At 52.6% G+C, this 19465-nt stretch overlaps 1 protein-coding gene across 3 annotated transcripts in view; it reads left to right on the forward strand.

Annotated features, from left to right (window-relative positions):
• Positions 1 to 19043, forward strand: part of MXRA7 (matrix remodeling associated 7) — a 31369-nt gene extending 12326 nt beyond the window's left edge. Inside the window, exons 2-5 of one of the 3 annotated variants that reach the window (XM_018063732.1) lie at positions 4520 to 4583; positions 9604 to 9703; positions 10771 to 10851; positions 14661 to 15978. In XM_018063732.1, coding sequence (XP_017919221.1) covers positions 4520 to 4583; positions 9604 to 9703; positions 10771 to 10804 — 198 coding nt within the window. In that variant the 3' untranslated portion in view covers positions 10805 to 10851; positions 14661 to 15978. Of the gene's footprint in view, positions 1 to 4519; positions 4584 to 9603; positions 9704 to 10770; positions 10852 to 14660; positions 15979 to 17697 lie in introns of those variants that run through there. The other 2 variants (XM_018063731.1, XM_018063733.1) reach the window with 2 other exon arrangements.

The following is a 19465-nucleotide window of genomic DNA, read 5'->3' on the forward strand; positions in this document are numbered from 1 at the left end:
ACTGAAAAAGCTGTGATGTTCCAGGCCTGGCCAGCTCTTCTCAGACCCAGCTCGGGATTCTCGTCCCTCCTGAGGCCTCCCCTGCACCACTCGGGCTCAGCTGAGCGCTCCTCCTTAGCCCCCACCCAGGGATCGAACCTGGCCCAGAAGTGAGCGTGCTGAGTCCCAACCACTGGACCACCAGGGAATTCCCAGTAAAATCCTTACTGAGACAAAGGCTCCGGCATTTTGCACACGGTCTCACTTTATTCTCTTCCCTCGCGGTTGTGCACACAGCTCATCACCTTGAAGCGCAGAGCCCTGGACTGAGGCTAAGAGCTCCCACCTCCAGGAGGGCTTCCACGGTTGTCTCAGGCGCTCTGTTTCTGAAACCTGCCCCTCTTGTTGGTATCAGCACGTTTGGTTTTTTGGGTTTGCTCTGTTTGTTTGGGGTTATTTTTTGGCCCCAGGGCATGGCTTGCAGGATCCTAAGTTTTCCAGCCAGGGACTGAACCTGCACCCTCCACAGTGAAAGCGCTGGACAGCTGGGAAGCCCCCAGCAGTTTTGTTTTGCTGCTGGGTACACACTTTTTATAAACTAAGGGCAAAATGCAATTGAATGATTTTTTTTTTAATTTTTTTTTTTAAATAATGGAAGCCTTTCCATTATTCTGTTATCTAAAACACCGGTAAGTAACCGCCTCCCTGGAGCAGCCCCCACTCCCCACCTCCCGCTGCTGAGCAGCTGGTATATCAAACAGGCAACAGCCTCCTGGCAGAACTTGAGATGTTCTGGGCTTGCAGAGAGGGATGTGAGTGGACAGTGACAGTGGTCAGGACTCTGGATGTTGGTGACAGAAACTCAGCTTAGGTGAGCTTTTGTGGAACCAGGATTTGAGTAGCTCACGTACAGCAGAGGCTGGGGTAGAATGACCTCGGGGCAAATCACAGCCAGGGACTCTCCACCTGGTGACCCTGGGTCACCCCCGTCTCCCAAGCTCTCAGCTCTGGGACCAGAGGTTCCTTGTGCCCAAGCAGAAATCAGGCCCATGGTTCATATCTGCCTGTCAAAGCCATCACAGGGCATGGCGGGGCTGGGGTGGTCTGACTGCCTGTCTGGCAGTTCCCACCAGGACCACAGGCTTCAAAGAACACCTTTTGAAAGAAGGGGGTTTCTGTGCAGGCAGAAAAGAGTAAATGGCCGATTCAGCAGTGTTTTCCAAAAGTCAAGTCTCACCATAAGAAATCTATTTAAATTGCACCCACATTTATAAAGTCACAGAAGCTTTTTAAAACGGTATCTACCTCTACCACATGTACACACACACCAGTATTTGTCTTTAATTTAATTCTGGGATACAGGGTGCCCTCAAAGTCTTGTGCAGTTTTAAGTCTTAATAACCTAAGAAGTGTAAATGCTACAAACCCACAAAACACATTGTTTGAGTATTTACTTATTTAAATTCCTTTTATACTCAGTTTCCTGACATTTGAATGCTGTATTTTTCCTTTTAAGTCTTTGTAAGTGCCAGAATCCAGACAGACAGGGCAGCTAGAGGAGTTTCCTCTGGGCACCTCAGACACCGGGCCGACCTCCCTTGAGGTCACGTGTGCATCCAATCCCATAAGATCACAGGGCTGAAATCACAAAGGCAATCCTATTAGTCACTGACCATCCGCCCATGAATGTTGTTTCAAAGTCTGAAAATCAACTAGAGCTATTGGACGGTGGTATTATATGAGCTTAGATAAGAAACATCAATATATTTTAAATGTAAATAACCTTTCAAATGTCATTTTGGGAGCTGTTTGGAGCATTTGTGCTCCTAAAGTTATTAAATCTTAAAACCACACTGAGACATTGGCTGCACATTTTTAAAATGCGAGTAGCAACCTCTAAGTTGCTTTCATGCCCCACCAATGGGTTAGAGCCAATTTTTTCTAGATTTTTTTTTTTTTTTTGACATGGGCTATTTTTAACGCCTTTATTGAATGTGCTACAGCATTGCTTCTGTTATTTATGTTCTGGCTCTTTGGTGGTGGGGCATGTGGTATCTTAGGTCCCCAACCAGGGATCAAACCCGCACCCCCTGTGTTAGGAAGATAAAGTCTTACCACTGAACCGCCAGGGAAGTCCAGTTTTGAAAAGCACCACACTTCAAAAGTCAAGAGCAGAATTCAAATGTAAACCAGCCTTTCCCCGAGGGAGTGTTGGCAGGTCAAATGACGCTGCCTCCCTTTGGACTAAAGAGGTCTGCATCAGCTCTTGAATGTCCCCTCTTGCGTGGCAATTATCTGGGTTTATATCTTTCCTACTGGATGGTGAGTTCCTTCACAAAGGGAGTGTGCTTGCTTTTTTGCTGTTTTTCCTTTAACCTTCGTGTCCCTCACACACAATAGAATTGGTCTCCTCTCTAGTCTTGATATTGGACTTATTTCTGGGCTACAGCTCTGATTAGATTCATCTTTTTTTTTTTCTTTTTCCCTTCTTTCTTTTTTTAAAGGAAAATATATGTATAATAGCCTCAGGCTCACTGTTCAGCGATCCCTGTGTAGCATTTTAGAAGTGCAGTTCATGTTTATTATTAGAAAATCCAAATTATACTGACATGGGTAAGATGGAAGGAAGGGCCGCCCCCACCAGCTCCTCTTTCCAAAGGCAGTCTCAGTTAATGGCATCTTGCGTGTGCTTCTAGAAAACATTTTCTCCACATTTATGAGTGTGTGTGTGTGTGTGTGTCAGTCGCTCAGTCGTGTCTGACTCTTTGCGACCTCATGGACTGTACCCAGCCAGGCTCTTCTGTCCATGGAATTTTCCAGGCAAGAATACTGGAGTGAGTTGCCATTTCCTTCTCCAGGGGATCTTTCCGACCCAGGGATCGAACCCATGTCTCCTGCTTGGCAACTGGATTCTTTACTACTAAGCCACCTGGGAAGCCCCAGGTGGTGCTGAGCTGCATGTAAACTGCTAAGTGGAGAAGAACCAGCTCCTGCCTCCCACACTGCTCCTCCTGGAGGCATCTTTTGGGGTCCATCAAGAGAGAGTTACAAGAGACCCAAGGGAAACCTTTTGGGTTTGCCACTTACAACTGGCTTTTTTTTTTTTTTTAATTAATTATTTTGGCTGTGTCAGGTCTTAGTTGCAGCACGTGGGATCTTTTAGTCTGGGGACGTGGGGTCTAGTTCCCTGACCAGGCATTGAACCCGCTTCCCCCAGAGCATGGGGTCTTAGCCACTGGACCACAAGGGGAGTCCCATGACTTGCCGTTGGCCTTGTGCAAACTTTGTCTCCCAGCTTGGCTTGCTCTGATTTGGCCGGGAGCCTGCCTGCGCAGTTTGCAGAGGCTGAGGATGCTGGACCCCAGGGCTCAGAGCCTGAAGGCCTGGGTCTGGCTTGTCAGCTGTGCTGCCTCGTGCCCTGCGGGGCGGCCATTCGCGTCTGTGCTCCCCTCTCCTCCGCCTGCCCGCTCTGCCCTGTCTGCCGCTGGGCTTCCTCAGTCCCCTCACCTCGCCCTCCAGTCCCTCGGCTCCGCCACCTCCCTCTCATCCTCCAACATTCCTGCAAGCTGAAGTCACTCCTTCCTCTCCACCAAGGCCATCCCGGGACATTCCTTCCAGCCTACTGTTTATTTTGTCCATGCGTCCATGGGAGAGAACTGGGCTGAGGGAGGTGGAGTTCCAATTTTGGGAAAAATGCGATCTGAAACGGTCAGGGACGGAGAAGAGGTTGGAGGAAGCAGAGGTGGAGACTGTGAGCGCAAACACGGCTGCTCTGTGATGCTCGGCCCGGCCCGGACTCCAGAGACCCCACCAGCTTTCCTCTCTTGCCTTTTGGGTTTTTTTCTTTTGGCTGCACTGTGTCTTTGTTGCAGCACGTGGGCTTTCTCTAGTTGTGGCACACGGGGGCTTCTCTCTAGTTTTGGCACACCGGCTCCAGGGTGTACACGCTTAGTTGCTCTGCAGCATGTGGGATCTTAGTTCCCGGACCAGGGATCGAACTGGCATCCCCTGCATTGGACCATGGATGCTTAACCACTGGGCTACCAGGGAAGTCCACGTGCCTTTTGTTCTACTCACTGTAGTGGGAGGCGGGAGTCGCCCAGTCCACTTATCAAAGTGGCACCCACCACTTGACCCACCTGAAAAAGGCAAAGGAGCCAAAGTGTCAGGGTGAAAAACACAGGTCCTTGGCCTAGAGTCTCCCCCCATGGCCTCAGACAACTGGCACTCACACTGACATCCCTGTTTCCACCTGCTGTTGACCATGGCCCCTTCTCAGGAAGGACCTCCCAACCATGCTCAAAGGACAGTGCGGGTGCTGTGCGTGATCAGGCTGTCCCTGGATGGCCCCTGCCTCTCCCCGAGACGTCCTGTCCATCGCTGCCCCATATCCCCGAGGTCCACTTCCAGTCCACAAGCACATCTCTCCTAACAGCAGATCCAGGGGTCAGGTTGCTTTGACCGAGGGGTCAAACACCGAATGATGGGATCTAAGAGTAACCCGGGTGCCTGGGCACTGACCCTTCTCCTTGTCTTGCAGGAAGAGGAGCAGGAGCTGGACGGTGAGGAGGCTTCACCACAGGCAGGGCCTGAGGAGGAAGACGGTGAGTGGGACCTGGCCTCCAGGTTGCACAGCGCTGCCCCTGGAGGCCGGCATTATCGCCTTTGGCTGTGGGGGCTGGGCTTCGCGTGGTCCATTGGATTCCCCGGATGAGGATTCGAGTGGCAGGATGAAGGGGAGTGGATGGTAGAGAGGGAGAGGTGAGGGAGAAGGACTGAGAAGTTGGGTCTGGTGCAACCTGGAGAACACTGAGGTCAGAGCCTGCTCCTCGCTGACCCCACCTTCGCACCCGTCTCCCCGATCACCCGCTTTGCTCCTTCGGCCATCGCTTTTCTATCTATCCGGTATGCACGCCTGCATGTTGAGTTGCTTCCGTCATGTCCGACTCTTTGTGACCCTATGGACTGTAGCCCACCAGGCTCCTCTGTCCATGGCATTCTCCAGGCAAGAATACCAGAGTGGGTTGCCATGCCCTCCTCCAGGGGATCTTCCTGACCCAGGGATCAAACCCGAGTCTCTTACGTCTCCTGCATTGGCAGGCGGGTTCTTTACCACTGGCACCACCTGAGAAGCCCTCTATAAAATATGAGTTGCCTGCAAATACAGACGGCCCATCACTGACCTTCTATTTCCTGCGGTGCCTAACTCCCTTCTCATCCCCACTTTGTGCATTTCATGTTTCTCTCAAATACCTCGGACCTATTTTACAGAGACTAAAGCCACTTTCAAGCCCGCCTCTTGGGTTCTGGAGGTTAAAGTTCCCTGGAGAGGAAATGTCTGATTTCCAAGCAGCTCTAGCTGACCAGCCAGACCTGTGTGGCCATCAGATCCTAGATAGCCGGTGGAAGAAACAGAGTGACCGGGAGCCTTGAGGAAATGGACCAATTCAGACTTAACTGGGTGGAAAGCAATGTGTTTGCTCTGGGCACAGCACCCACAAGGACCAGCGCCCCAGACAGATGGGACCCAACACAGGGTGGGGCCTCTGCTGGATCTGTCATGTTTTATTTCTTTATTTTAAAAAAAAAAGGAAGAAGAAGAAGCTGAAGCAAAAATAGCAAAATGTCAGCATTGGTCAAATCTATATGGCATGCACACCGAAGACTTATTGCTTGCTGTACTTTTGTGTACGTTTGAAATATTTTAGGCTTTTTTAAAAGGAGGGATTGTTGCTGTGATTTTTAAGTCAACAGCTGGCAGGGCCCCCGGAAAGAAAGGGCTGCAGGAATGCAGTAACTGGGGCTGGTGGTGTGGGCCAGGCAGCCAGGGTTGGGCTGGGACTAGGGGAGGGGGTGTGTGAGGAGGCTTCCCCTACCAGGAGGCCCTGCAGGAAAGGGCCTTGGGTTTCTATCCAGACAGCTTTAGAGGAAGAGGGTGGGGCAGAAGGCCGGGGGGGGGGGGGGGGCGGGACGTGGCGGGGGGGTCATCAACCCCTTGCTAGGGGCTCCCGTTCCACTGCTGCTGGTCTCTCAGATGGTCTGCAGGAACTGCGGCCCTGGGGCCTGTCCCTGCCACGTTATTGGATCCTATTAGTGATTTGGGAATGCAGAAGGTAAAAGCTGAGGCTGCTGGCGGCCCTGGGGGCCAGGACAAGGGGAGGCTCAGCAGACCCCTCTTCTGGAACACTCTCAGACGTGCAGCCCCACACCCAGCCATGTGCAGGGTCAACGGGGCCCTCCCTCCTTGTCTGACTGCTGCTCCTGGACCTCGCCCATCCCCCAGGCCGCCTCCTGGCAGCCCTCTGGAGGCCGAGGCAGGAGAGGCGTAGGGCCCCAGCTATCAGAAGCGCACAGGAGAGGCCCCCAGGCCCTCTGCAGTGAGCAGTTCCGCTTGCTAATTAATTAGTGTTCGCCAAGGTGCTTTCCCTAAGTGACTGGGCGGATTCACAGAAGATGGCATAAGGAAGTCCCCCTCCCCGGGGGGCTCTCACGTTGAAACCCTCCCTGGTCTAGCCGCCTTTGGATGTGTCTGTGTCCCTTGGTCACCATATGGGATTAAGCAAAAGTCTTTTTAGTGGTTTGTTCTCTCTAGCTCAGGAGAGAAGCATCATCAGACCTGCCCCACAGGTTGAAAACCTTGAATAGTACCCAGCTGGCAGCATTTTTCTGCTTTATGTTTCTAAAACATAGCAACACCATGACCTTGACGTCGAGGTTAATCCGTTTTCTTTGTCCGTTGCCTCTTCCTGAGGTCCAGAAGCCAGCATGGCCGCAAGCTCGTTCTGAGACTAGCTCTGTGTGATTCTGCCCCTTGGCAGGTTCTTTCCCGACCACCAAAGACCCCCAGCCCCTCAAACGATGGCCCCAAATTGCTCAGCTTGGCTCCCAGATCCCCGGATGTCACAGTCCAAGCCCTGAGCTGTTGGAAGCTCCTGATGATGCTGTGGCCCCTTGGCTCATCAGCCTGAGCTGTGCTCAGCCTGGAGGGAAGAGCAGCTGATGGGAGCAGGGGTCTCCAGGGAGGGGGATGGGCTCATCCAGTCTCAGCACCAAGCCCCAGCCCCAGCTCACCAGAAGTATGTGCAGCAAGTACTGCAGAATGAATGAAGAGCCAAGCGCAGAGTGAAGAGCAAAAAATATTCAGCTGGTCTCTGCATTTCCCATCCTCAATTCTTTATACCTTAAGAGAAATGTAATAAGGCCTCCCCTGGAGCCCTGGCTCCTCACCCCATGTCCTCCTGTCCCCTTGCTCCCTGTCACCCGGCCTCCTTGCTTTGCTAGATCCGCCTCCCCAGACCTGCAGCATCACCTGAAAAGCCCTTCCTGACAGCCCTCCCCGCTGCCATTAAACTTCCAAGCAGCCCTCTCCCCACCTTCCTCTCTCCTCCCACTATCCTTTGCTGAAGAGCTCTCAGGACCTACTGCAAACTGCTATTTTGATTACTCATCTTTGCCCACTGTATGCTTTCTTCCCTGCTAAGCCCCCAGCACCCAGCAGAGTGCTCACTGAATATCAATATTTGCTGAATAAACCCTGTCCAGACGTGGGGTGAGGGGAATGCTCAGCCCTGGGGGCCAGATTCTCCTGCAAAGTCAGTCAGGTTGTGGTGAGAGCAAACATCACCCCCACAACAACCCCCGGGTTCTGAATTTGCATCCAGAACCTTCTTCCTTTGGCCCAGAGAGAACACGAGGCTCAGAGGCTGCAGCCCTTTCCTGCCTGGAGCCCACGCCAGCCTGTCTGATCACTGGGGACAGCCGCCAGCTGGAGACCGTCTGGGTGGCCGCAGGGCAGGATGTGGAGGTGTTTGAGATCCCTGACTTTTGAGTGACATAGAACAGAACTGAAAAAGAAGACATCTGTGTGGGAAGGTGATTTGCTGGTCTCTGCGTTTCCCATACTCAATTCTTTATACATTAACGGAAATTAGATAAGACAAGCTGTTCAGCCTCGGTCCCCCAGGCTGGCCGGAGGCTGTCTGCCCTCCACCTGCTGAGCTGAAGGTCCATGTAAGGGCACTGCTTCCCAAGGGAATGCTCTCCATTGGACACTTGGCCAGGAGAATGCTCACAGCTCTTTCCTTTTCTGCCCTGCAGCCTTCTCCCCACATCACACGTGCCTGTTTTTCTCTGTCCAGACCCCCTGGTGTGCCCTCCTCAGGCCTCTAGAACTGCCCTTCTGTACATTCCAAAGCAGCTACAAGGTCTTACGAAGGCTGCTCTGGGTTTGGCAAACCCGGGAACACCCATTCAGTAATAAGTACTTTAAAATACATATGAAAGTGAAAGTCGTTCAGTCATGTCCAACTCTTTACGACCCCATGGACTATACAGTCCATGAATACAGTTCATGGAATTCTCCAGGCAAGAATACTGGAGTGGGTAGCTGTTCCCTTCTCCAGGGGATCTTCCCAACCCAGGGATCAAACCCAGGTCTCCCTCATTGCAGGTGGATTCCTTGCCAGCCACTTGGGAAGCCATTTATATATATATATACATATATAAAATACAGTTATTTATTTGGTGGTACTAGGCCTTAGTCGCAGCATGTGGGATCTAGTTCCATGACCAGGGACTGAACCCAGGCCCCTCTGCATTGGGAGCTCAGAGTCTTAGCCACTGGACCACCAGGGATGTCCCCCTAAGTACTGGTTTTAATGACCTATTTAAACACGCCATGGACAAGCCCACATTATCCCTTGTCCCATTGTGGGCTGGATGCATTTTTTTTTTTTTAGATTTTTAGTCACCGGTGGAAGGAGGGGCATAGAAAGGGCCTGCCGACATGACGCTCCTAGATGGCAGGGCGGGCACTCTCAAGCCCAGGAGGCCCAGGACCTCGGCAGAAGGGTCGCAGGTCCCTGTTGCCTTCTATACCCGGGACCCAAGGAGAGGCAGGGAACACAGTGCCCAGGCACAGCCTGCTTCCCAGAGATAAGGACCTCTGTCTGACCGTGTAATGAGCACAGCAGCATTGGGAAGGGAGGGTCAGGATGAGGGGGAGAAGAGCCCTGGGGACAGCTGTTTGGCCAGAGCCCTTGAGGGAGAGGGGCCGACAGGCAGCTCTGAGGATGGTCCAGCCTGGTCTTGGGAGAATGCATGTGTGCTTGCTAAGTCGCTTCAGTCATGTGCAACTCTGCGACCACATGAGCTGTTGCCCGCCAGGCTCCTCTGTCCATGGGACTCTCCAGGCAAGAACACTGGAGTGGGTTGCCATGCCCTCCTCCAGGGGATCATCCCTACCCAGGGATCCAACCAGAGTCTCCTGCAATGGCAGGCAGATTCTTTAACACTAGCCTGGGAAGCCCCTTGGGAGAATGGATGGAACCAAATGGCCTGGGGGGGCTGGTGTGTGTGTGTGTGTGTGTGCCTGTGTGCAGGTTTCCTTCTGGCTACCTCATCCCCGGGTCAAGTTCCTAAAAAGAGTTCCTGAGTGGAAGGGGTGTGGGGAGAACCTTCCAGGCGCAGGCCTGGGGTGGGCATGGGGCCCCGTCTACCCCAGAGCCTGAAGCGGGCGCCGTCTCTGGCCCACGTGGTTCTTTGGAAACTAAGGAAGGAAAAGGGGACTAAATTTGCCGGAGAGCCCGGCATGCTAACCGGCTCTACTGGGTGTCGTCTCCGCAGGGGGTGAGGAGGCCTTCTCCTTCAAATACAGCCCTGGGAAGCTGCGGGGAAACCAGTACAAGAAGATGATGACCAAGGAGGAGCTGGAGGAGGAACAGAGGTAGGCCGGCGGCCCTCCTCCGGGCTGCTCAGCTTTCTGGGGTTCTGGTGCCACTCCCGGAGGCCCCTTCGTTGTATCGCGGAGAGGAGGCGGGCCTCCTACAAGCCACGCCCCCACTGCCCCATTTCCGTTTTAGAGGTTTTTTTCCCCCCTGTCCTGGCTCCATTACCCCCTAACAGTACCCTTGGGAAACTCTGGAGGAGCGAGTGACAGGGAGGAGGGAGGGCGGCCGAGCCCTTTCTTGCCTCCCACCTCCCCCACCGAAAGGGAGAAACCGAGATGCTTGGGAAGAGCCTGAAGCAGATCCGGCTGTTCACGTAGAGTTCATGACAAAACCAATCCATCACTTCAGGACAGAGCACGATTCTTCCTGCTCATCCGCCTGGCAGCCAAGCGCCCCCGCCCTACCCCGCCAGCACCGTCCAGCTCCCCCACCCCCACCCCAGCACCGGGCCAGCAGTCCTTTTTTATCTGTTCTGCTCCGTGGAGCTCTGAGGCAGCTGCAGCCACGGCAGCAACTCATTTTTAGGACTGGGTTCTTCCCCCGCGCGTCGCCCGCCAGACACCCACACTGACCCATTGGCTTCCTTTAGACCCATGGGCTTCCCTCCTAAGGAGCAGCAGTACACCGGGGACGCATCAGGGGGAAAAACCGCTGGTCTGACACAGGCCAGCCTGTGGCCTGGGGTCCTTTTGGTTCAGGCACACATCTGTTAACAAATGGGGGCGTGATTCCTGAGCCCGGTAACCCGGAGGGGCTGGGCAGTCACTCCCCACTGGCCCCCACAAGCTGGGTTCTAGGGTCAGGAATGGAGGCTCTGTTATTCCAGGATCTAGGTTCTGTTATTTCCAACCCACCCAGCATCACTCAGGAGTCAGAAGGTGCTCTGCCCACGAGAACCCCTATTCCCCTCCTGGAGCTGCCGCCAATCCTTCCGGAAGGCTCTTCACCCAGGGATGGAGGGGTGGCAGGGTGAGCCCAGCCTGGGGGAGGTGTCCCCCCACTCCTTGGTGCCCCCGCGCTGCGGCCTCTGGGTGTGACCCGGTTTGCTGCCTTTATATTTCAGGATTGAGCTGACTTCTGACCTCACTTCCCTGTAGCAAGTTCCTTAGGTCCTGAGCCACAAATATTCTTGCAAATCCTTTTGGTAAGGAGATTGACTTCTTAGATTAGCAGTGCCTCCTTCACCCTGTCTGTGACTGGCCCCATCACGACTGTGATCTAAATCTCTCCTCCTCCGCCGCCTTCATAACCGATTAATTCATTTCTGTGCACCCTGGCCGGCTCATTCTCATCCAGCTCAAGGCTCCTGGGCCAGTAGGCCCCTTTCCCACAGCCGAGGGGTTCTTGGAGGCCCAAGTCCATCCTGGACCTAATGAACCAGCTGCTTGGAGGACCAGCGCCCCCTTATGAGGCTGGGGGGAAACTGTCGTCCCCAGGAGGTGGTGTTCACCCCTGCAGCGTTAGTCCTGCCCTAAGAAAGCTCCAATACTTTGGCCACCTGATGCAAAGAGCCGACACACTGGAAAAGACCCTGATGCTGGAAAAGACTGAGGGCAAGGGGAGAAGGGGGCGACAGAGGATGAGATGGTTAGATGGCATCACTGACTCAGTGGACATGAGTTTGAGCAAACTCCGGGAGATAGTGAAGGACAGGGAAGCCTGATGTGCTGCAGCCCACGGGGTCACAAAGAGTCGAATACCACTTAGCGACCGAACAACATCAAAAGAAAGTAAAACAGTGCCCAGCAGAAACCCTGTGCCAAGCTGTGGGTCAGGCGGGTAGTTATGATCAGAGCAAGGGCTGGCAGAGGACCACGGCCCTGTTTTTGTAAATCCAGTGTGATTGGAACCTGGCTGCATTCACCTGCTTTTCTGTGGTCTGTGGCAGCTTTTGCAATGCAGGGGCTGAACTGAGTAGTAGCAGAGGGACCGCGGGGCCCATAAAGCCTAAAAGAGTCGGAACCTGGCCCTTTCCAGAAAAGGTGTGCAGCCCAGCATTAAGGATGGAGGGGGCTTGACGTGCCTGCAGGTCCCTCGAAGGCCCCTGTGGGCAGAGGCTGTGGCCAAGACCCTGAGCTTATTCTGCGTCCGCTGCAGATGTGAGGGACCATTAGAAAGGGAGAGGCCAGTTAGCTGACTAGATGGCAGGATCGGGCTGGAGTCAGACTGCCACCGTCCCTGGGCTCAGAGCGGGGATGTCGGGCAGGAAAAAGGAAAGTCCTTCCTCCATGGTGTCCAGAGAGCAGACTCTGTGTTGCCCGGGGCGGGATGGGTCTTTCCCGGCTGGATCTTTGGGGCTCTCCAGATGAGTGCTGTTCTGGGGGGTGGAGACTGCCCGAGTGCTGCTGTTGGGGTGAAGGTTTCTCACCTCCTCACCTGCAGGCTTGGTTATCACAGCCCTGCCCAAGCTGAGAAGGAGGGACTGGCGGACTTCGTGGCCCGTAAACACGGTCCTCCCAGGACGGGGCTGGAGTTCATGTTCATTTTCATTACCACCCGTCCCAGCATGCTCCTGGGGCTGCCCCACACGTCTGCCTGCGGGGTCTGCTTGCTCTCTCCCTGCACGTGGTCCCTGCACGTGGTCAGCCCACTCAGCACTGCATGGGGCCCCATGACGCCCACCCTTCTCGCATGGTCCTCGCATGGGGATGCTTGGGGTTGCAGAGGCTGGCAAGTGTGGCTTTGTCTTTCCATCTACAGCGAGATAGATCCCCTGGGGACCAGGAGAGCTGACGGGCATGAGACAGCTCTGGTCCCCGTTGGGTTCAGAAAACTGCCTTGGGATTGTCAGGGTGAAAAATACTGTCAAACCACTAAAGCCAGAGGCCAGTGAAAAGTGTGTGCCCTTCTTTGACTGTCAAATTCTAATCAACCAAACTCTGCTTGTTTCTAATTCCTTTCCTGGCATTCAGGGTCCCCATCACGTGGCAAGCAGATTAAAAGCCCATGCTGCAAATTCTTGACTTTAAATTCACTAAGCCGGCCAACACAATAGTATGGGTTCCCCCCGCAGCTCTTCTGGGAGGTGCCACATGCAGCCTCAGAATGTGGCTGGGATGGGGGACTTGCAGGTTGTGACTGCTCCCCGCAGCAAGACACCGCTGCTCACACCCAAGACTAGTGAAACTGGAGAGCTTGGCTGGCTTCTAGCTTGGCAGCAAAAAGAAAAAAAAGAAAAAAGGGACCATTGGGCACTCCTTTCGTTGTACACCATCCCTTCGTCCCATCTTCCGGACCAGGGAAAAATGGAACCCAGTGGGTAGACCAGCTAGCTCTGATAATAAGGACCCGGGACCCAAGTACCCACTCCATTCTGAATGTCCCCAGGGCTGGCCTGACCCTTTTGGGAGTGGACACCACTCTAATGGATGATGTTTTGAAATGCATAACTGGCAAAGGTGAATGGATCTTCTGTTTTCTGCCTCCTGACGTGTTCGTGAATCATCCACCAGCGTGAATTTCTAGAAACACATGCTGGCTTATGTCCACATGAGGGCGCCAGAGGGATAAAGTTGGGTCCCCCCAGGGCTCCCTCAGCGCTCACTTGGGTAGAGTGCTCAACTTGTCCCTTACAAAAGGCGCACACACCATTTGCCTCATCTGGGGAGCACATGTCCTTAGAACCCACTGTCCCCAGAAGGGACAAAACCCACGTAGCAAGGACAGGAAATAACCTCTGGTGAGAGGACCAGTTTAGAACGGCCACAAAGCCAAGAATCTGACCCTTGCAGTCTGATCTACCTAACTAAATATAGGTGAGGCCTCAGCCCACCCACCTACATTTGGCCGCCCTGCTCATTGACACTTGGGGGACCCTCCCCGCCAACTACCTGCTAAGGGACCTTCCCTGTTAAACTAGGTACAAGTGAGCCCCAATCTGCCCAGCTACCTAACTGAGGACCCAACCTGCTCAACCCCTTACATGCGAGATCCAGACTGCTCAAATACCCAGTGTGGGACCCTCCCTGCCAACTACCTACAATTGGGCTTCAACCTGCTCAGCCATCTACATGGACACCTGAACCCCCCAAATATCTAAGTGAGGGACCCTACCTGCCCACCTGAAGTCTGACACTGATTGCCAGCACTCTGCAAGTGGGGCCTGCCCTGCCTAACTACCTACTTGTGCAGCTTGACCCACTCAGCTCCTACCTGTGGGACCCAACCTGTACAGTTACCTGAATGAGGGCCCTGACCTGCTCAGCTACCAGTGTCAGCAACCCCTACCTGCTCAATTACCCACTGGTAGCACCCAACCTGCCCAGCTACCTACACGTGGACCCCTTACTTGATCAACTACCCACACGGGGACCCGACCCGCCCAGCTACCTAACTGAGGGATCTAACTTGCCAAATTACCCACGTGTGGGTCCCAGTCTGCCAACTACCTACAACTGGGCCCTTGACCTGCTCAACTATCAATGTGTGGGCCCTGACCTGCCCACTTATCTAACTGAAGGTCCACCCTGACCAACTACCTACAAGTGGAACCTTACTGCGAAACTACCAATACCTGGGCCCCTCTCTACCCTACTGCCTAACTGAGGACCCTCCCTGCCTAACTACCCATGTGTGGGACCCCAACCGGCTTGGTCCCCCACACTTGGGACCCTCCTTGGGACTGCTTAACTGTCCATTTGTGGGACCTGAACTAAATACATACATGAAGGACTTGACCTGCCTACTGACCTACAAGTGGGAGCTTTTGGCCTAACTACCCACACATGGAGCCTGACCTGCTTCCTGGTAGGCCTGGCAGAGGGTCTCAGGCTAGCTTTGGTTAGTGGGCCATCCTGCTGCAGGTGACTCCCCTGGGGTCTGGATCCTAGCGTCTGGGCTGGCTTCTGCAATTCCAAACGTTCCCCTTCCTCACCCTATTTCCCCCTCTCCTTTTCCCGCAGTAAGATGGTATGAGTGAAATCAATGATCTTTTCCCCTTATTTCTCTTTACAGAACCGAGGAATAATGAAGTTATCCTTAGGCTCCTCCTAAAGGCTTTTCCTTTTGGCATCTTAAAACTTGAGCAATACAGTGGAAGCCCCAGAGAGGAGCAAGTGGGCTCCTGGGGTGCATTTTTCTACATAAATCTTCCAGGAGTCGACCCCCACTCCAGGACTTTCCTTGGCCGGGAGGGTCCACAATGCCTGGGGTGATCCCTTCCAGAGGCGTTCCTCCCTGTCTGTGTGGATTGCTTTGTTTAGCTGAAGGGTTTTCCTGGACTTTTATTTTCCTTGTCACTCAATGTTCCTGTCGTCCACACACCCTTTACACCTGAGATATCACCAATGTCACCAATGCCATCATTTTAAAATCAGTATAGTTTCATGCCAGCCCTTCTGCTTTTCATCACCAAAGCCAAACCAAGAGAGACATTGAGGTGTGGTGGACACATGATGGGGTGCTGCCTGGGCCCACTGGGTGCTCAGGGGGGTCGACTGCCCTCCTCCCCCTTAGGGCCCACTTCCCCTCTGTCTTTAGCTGGCTGGATTGGTGGGTGAGGGAGACAATGGTTGATGCGTGGGCAGCAAAGCACCAGAACCAGCTGTTGATTTCCTCTGGCCCTTACCCTCCACTTAGAGCAGGCTTGGATCCAGCCTTCTTGTTGCTAAGAGGCCTTTTCACCATGTTCTTACCAGCTCAGCTGCATCTCCACCTTCGCTTTAGCAGAAGCAATAATGATAGTGATGGCTTAAAATGGCCGTATCAATTCTGCCTTTTACTCGGTTTCTTAGATGAGTTAGAACTTCACCAGATCTTCAGATGGGGTCCCAGATCCGTTTCTTGGAATTTTATATTTGACGATATTTATACTATACCAAACTAATCTGCAGGTTTTAGACTTATTGGTTAAAACATTTTTAAAACCACTAAGTTTATAGGAAATTTTCTTTTTTTATCTAATGCAAGGCTGGGAAATGTTCAGTGTCAGTTCCCAGGGCATGTTACATTCCCAGGGACCTTCTCTTCCGGGTCTAGTACTTTAGGTTCATGGGCTTAGGACAGAACAGAGAACAAGGAAGACCACACAGAACCATGTAACAAATAGCAGATGTGCTCTTGTGAGTAGTCCCTGCCCCACACAGCGGTAGTAAGAGGTGTCCTTGTCCAGCCCAGGGTCTGACTGGAAAAACAGGTGACTCTTTCCAGGTTATGAAGTTTGTCTGGACACTTTCTGAATGTGGCTTGCAGGCACCAAACCTCATGTACTCTTTATGGCTTGGATTTCTGTATTCAGCCTTTGGTCCAATAAACTTTGAGTAGATGGTCTTGATTACTGCGTGTTTATTTCCGTTTTGCTTTGTCTTTCAAAAATAATCTTTTTGAACCCATTAAAATTCGAGCTCTCTCTCTCTCTCTCTCAATTGGTGCCTGTTACTCTCCAGCAAAGTACGACATCCTAGGACGCGCAAGCGCCATGGCCATTAAGAGACACATGGAGGATTTGTGTTCCTTTGCGGGGTGCCCACTTGTATATCTGGATTCCATCCAAGGAGTTCAACTCACAGCCTCTTGACCCATAGTATTCCTTTCTTCAGGCAGTAGGATACCACGGACTTCTCACAGGTTCCTTTTCCTCTGGATAGGAAAGCAGATTGTAGAAATAACGTCTCCAGGGTGACTGAGAGAGGCTTGGATGTGGGACTTCAGTATTTCAGCTTCTAGCTGCTGGTCTAGTCAGAAAACAAACGACCTGCTGTTTGGAGATAGAGGATTATTGCAGAAGGAATATGTTAGGACAAGTGTAAGACCAGACATGGATCAAGAGCCCCTCTAGGCAGGATGGAGGTGCCGGCTGGGCAGTGCTGTGCCTTGCAAAGCCAGGGTGCCCAGAGGCTGTGCTGAGGCCCTGCCTCCTGGTGGGTCTGCAGGGACCAGAGCAGACTTGCCGTTTACTTGACATCCTCTGAAAGTGGCCCATGCCGATCCGCTGGTACAGGGTGGAGGGAGGAATCACAGAAGCCTGAAACTGGCATGGTGAGCCCGTGCCAGCATGCAGGGCCCAGCCAGGCTGACAGCACAGCACAGCAGAGCAGAGCCAACAAGAAAGCAACCTGTGGCAGCTGAGCGTCTCCCCACCCTTTCATGTTTGCACTGCTGGGAGGTGTCCTGTGCTGGTCAGATGACATGGCCCAGCTTCACAGAGATGACAGAACATCAGTCCCAGCCCCCAACCCCCCAGCCCAGGCACGGTGAACATAAAACTGATCTCTAGCCAGGCCTGTTCCCTGGTAGGAGGGGCAGAGCCCCCACTGGCTCTAAGGTGTCCTTGTGCAAACTGGAAAAAGGCGCCCCTTCCTCTGGGCAGTGAGACCCCACACCCACCCTTGCCCTTGGGCCAAGCATCCTGCGCACACATCTGTACGTGCCCGTTTCCCAGCCAATTATGTTTTACCTTCCTGCACTTTTGGCTCAGCCATCTAAACTAGCGGTCCCCAACCTTTTTGGCACCAGGAACTGGTTTGGTGGAAGACAGCTTTCCCACGGACTGGGACCAGGGGTGGGAGGAGGTGATTTCGGGACGATTCAAGCACATTACATTTATTGTGCACTTGACTTCTATTATTATTACATCAGCCCCACCTCAGATCATCAGATCCGGGAGGCTGGGGACCCCTGCTAAACGAAGGCTGTTTCTAACATGTCTCTTCACAGCCTCTCCAGTCACCTAGTGGGACACCTCTCGTCCCTTGTGGCCCACCCCCCGGGGAGATGTGCAGTCAACATTAAAGGGAGGCCTATGGGGAAGTGCAGTGACAAGAACCTGAGTGATAACCTGGGGTCCCCAGATCTCCAGGGTAGACCCCAAGACTTAGAACCCCAGTTAGTAGAAGGCTCTTTTTTTTTTTTTTTAAGACCAAATGAGCTCCTGTGTTAAGAGCGCGTTTTGTCTTTGTTTCATTTCCTTATTCTGACTCTACGGGATACACAAGGCTCTGTCTCTCCCTGGCTTGGGAGCACCTTTTTCCTCTTTATCCTTTCTTCTTGACAGAGTTCAGAAGGAACAGCTGGCTGCCATCTTCAAGCTCATGAAGGACAACAAGGAGACCTTTGGCGAGATGTCCGATGGTGACGTGCAGGAGCAGCTCCGGCTCTACGACATGTAGGCCACCTCCGCCTGGCAGGACGCCGTGACAGCTGGGTTGCGAGAGCTGGGCCGCGACAGCTGGGCCATGACTCTGCCCCGACCTGGGACCCACACCCTTGCTATTCTCAGACTTTTGTAGGCTTCCTTTTATCTTATATACGTAGATGTAGAGATGTAGCATATACAGAGTTTCTCAGATCTTGCAGTTTAGATATCATGTTACAGGAGTCAGGACAGTTGTCCTCAAAGGAGAAAAAAAAGTCCCTGAGTCCTTTGGCTTCTGCTTGCTGGGGAGGCCCCAGCTGTGACATGGGTTCCCCTCTGAGCCTGTCATCTGATCCCAATTAGATCCTAGGCAAGCACCGGCCCAGAAGGGCTGGCTCGAAGCCTCAGTTCCCCACCTCCTGCATCCCCCTCCAACCCAGCACATGGTGTGGAAAAGATTCAGGGATGCTGTAAGGAAGAGTATCAGGTCCCGCTGCCCGAGTATCCAGCCTATTATCACTACAGCTTCCTCTGCCTTGGAAGAATTTCTGGAAGCTTCTGTCACTGTATGGAAGCAAGCCATAGGGGAGCATCTCTAAAAAAGCGAAAAAGTCTGATTCAAAGACTCACCTTCCATCCTGGAACAAAGCAACGGTATCAGAGTTAGGACCCTCTAAGAGTGTCTCTTATTTAACCATGACACTTACTTTATATATAATTAAGATTTCTGTGAGTGCTCATCAGGCAAATGCTAGACACTGTCAACAGAAATAAAATACGCAGCACAGTCCCTACCTTGAGAAAAATTAAAGTCCTGTGGAGGAGAATTCTCTGCTGGCCCAGTGGTTAAGAACGGTGGATGCCGAGGATGTGGGTCTAATCCCTGGTCAGGGAACTAAGATCCTGCAAGCTGCAAGGTACAGCCATAAACAAACAAATAAAAATCAAGACCTTTGGAGAAGCCAGGTGCACATGCAGAGAAAGAAAACCTCACCAGTTAGCATTCAATAAAATGCCAAAATGACCTCATGAAGAGTGTCTGGGCCACCTTAGCACGTCAATAAAGTTCTGTGAGTCAGTGAGTGCACAATGATGACAATAACAGCGGTTCTTCCATGCTGTCCAGATCCTGCTTCTGACCACCCCACTGGCAGAAAAATCCATAGCCAACTGAATTAAGGAGGGTACGCTAAAGGGATAACCTAAGAAAGTTCTTGAAAATATTTTTTATTTGCTGAAATAAAACTAAACACACGGAAGTAAAAGCAGCAGTGGCGTTTTCCGAACCTCAATTTAATAATTACGGGGAACACAGTGAACTTTCTTTCCTCCTCTCTTGCTTGTTAGAGGTTTTCCCAGGCCCCTTCCCGCATCTGTCACAGTAATTGCTTTAGCTTCTTTGCTGACAGTTCACAACAGGGGGGTCTGCTCTCTGTGTTTGTTGTTGTATCCAAATGTCAGTACTTTTGTTCTTTTTTAAATATTATTTTTATCTTTTGTGTCACCGCTGTCTTAAAATGTTGTGATTTAAGTATTGTTTGTTTCCTCTCTCGTGTCCCAGGGATTGCCCCCCACCCCAGCCCCGCAACTAGGTTGTCTTCTGTCTTCCTGCCCGCCCTGAATGCATGTCAGCAGAACTCGCACTGCCATGCAGCCACTTTATGTCTCTTTCCTCGCCTCCTTCTTC

Source organism: Capra hircus, chromosome 19 (assembly GCF_001704415.2).
Source record: "Capra hircus breed San Clemente chromosome 19, ASM170441v1, whole genome shotgun sequence".
Taxonomy (NCBI): Eukaryota; Metazoa; Chordata; class Mammalia; order Artiodactyla; family Bovidae; genus Capra; species Capra hircus.